Consider the following 1,281-nt stretch of genomic DNA (forward strand, 5'->3'; position numbering starts at 1 on the left):
TAAAGCTGCAGACTCTGCAGGACCAACCTGAAGCTTCCAGACCAGAAAGCAGAYCAAGGCGGCGTAGAGGCAGCTCTTCAGGATCAGGGCGCTGTAGGACAGTTTGGCATGCTGGGTAATTTTCAGGTATTTTTCTGTTGGGGAGATGGAGAAACGTTAGAGCTGTGGAGGCTAATGGCCAACCTGTTGACACCAGATTCACCTGTTTGAGTATAAAATGCATAGTGATTTTTTTGTTAGTTTTTTTCACCTCGTGTCATTCCTCTGTCCGTTTCATTTGCTGGAAAACAAAGAAAAAGATGACACCATTACTAAACCTGAGGCATAAAAAGTCACTTAAAAATGTTTGTTTCTCTAAAGTTACGTACAGTTAATATGTGCTGGATAGTTTGTGTAGTTATGTCCATTATAGAATGTGACGTGACAACTGAATTYATTGTCAGGATTGAACCAGGTCTTGGCCTGCAGCCTCAGCCTGCTGGTGATGGAGTACAGTTTTGGATTTCCATCTTCCTCCTTGGCGGCGGCGTCAGTCGCCACACCATCAATGATGTTGTGGCCATTGAGCTGCCAGAACACGGTGACATGATCCGGGTAGAAATCAGACGCCACACACACCAGGGTCTTCCTCCTCTCCCCTTTCTTCTTCTTCTGGTCTCTGCACTCATGGGGTGAAGGTGGAAGGATTCTCACTGTTTTTGGTTGAGTGACCGTTGCCCCAGCAGCTGTTTATTTTAAAACAAGAGGAGATAAAGCAAGTTACTTACTCTGATCTGTATGGTTAAAATCTGAAACACTATTAGAAATCATTTCAGGTTTTCTCCATATAAACCAGATGCTTTATTAATATTTTCTTCTGTGATCTTACCAAGAACTGTGAGTTTGGTTCCCTCTCCAAAATAAGCAGGATAAGTGCTGGAGCACAGAACTCAGTCACAGGTAGAAAACCCAACACTCTCTAGTTTGTTTTCTACATGAACCAGAGCGCTGACATTATAGTTTTATTCTTGTTTCTTTTTAACAAGAATTTGCTTTTATTCTAACGTTGTTCTTTTGGGGACAAATCATAAATCTGACATCTTTTAAACAACTATCTGACTTCTTAACAATGAATGATCAGGAAAATTATGTATTATTTTGTCTTCACATTTAGATCCCATCAGGAGCTACAATTTTTGTTTTAAAATTTTTGTCTTACCTAAAACGGTGAGTTTAGTTCCAGCTCCAAAGTAAGCAGGATCGAAGTTGTTCACACTGATAAACGGCTGCAGGAAAAGCTGC

At 41.0% G+C, this 1,281-nt stretch overlaps 1 protein-coding gene across 1 annotated transcript in view; it reads right to left on the reverse strand.

The window, feature by feature from the left end:
- The window catches only part of LOC103458275 (Ig heavy chain Mem5), a 108,397-nt gene that overhangs the window by 60,876 nt on the left and 46,240 nt on the right, over window positions 1-1,281 (reverse strand). Inside the window, exons 3-6 of the mRNA XM_017302562.1 lie at window positions 869-915; window positions 369-725; window positions 251-280; window positions 28-134 (exon numbers count right to left, since the gene is read on the reverse strand). Of these exons, the coding sequence (XP_017158051.1) occupies window positions 28-134; window positions 251-280; window positions 369-725; window positions 869-915 (541 nt within the window). The remainder of the gene's footprint in view (window positions 1-27; window positions 135-250; window positions 281-368; window positions 726-868; window positions 916-1,281) is intronic.

This window comes from Poecilia reticulata, linkage group LG22 (assembly GCF_000633615.1).
Source record: "Poecilia reticulata strain Guanapo linkage group LG22, Guppy_female_1.0+MT, whole genome shotgun sequence".
Lineage (NCBI taxonomy): Eukaryota > Metazoa > Chordata > Actinopteri > Cyprinodontiformes > Poeciliidae > Poecilia > Poecilia reticulata.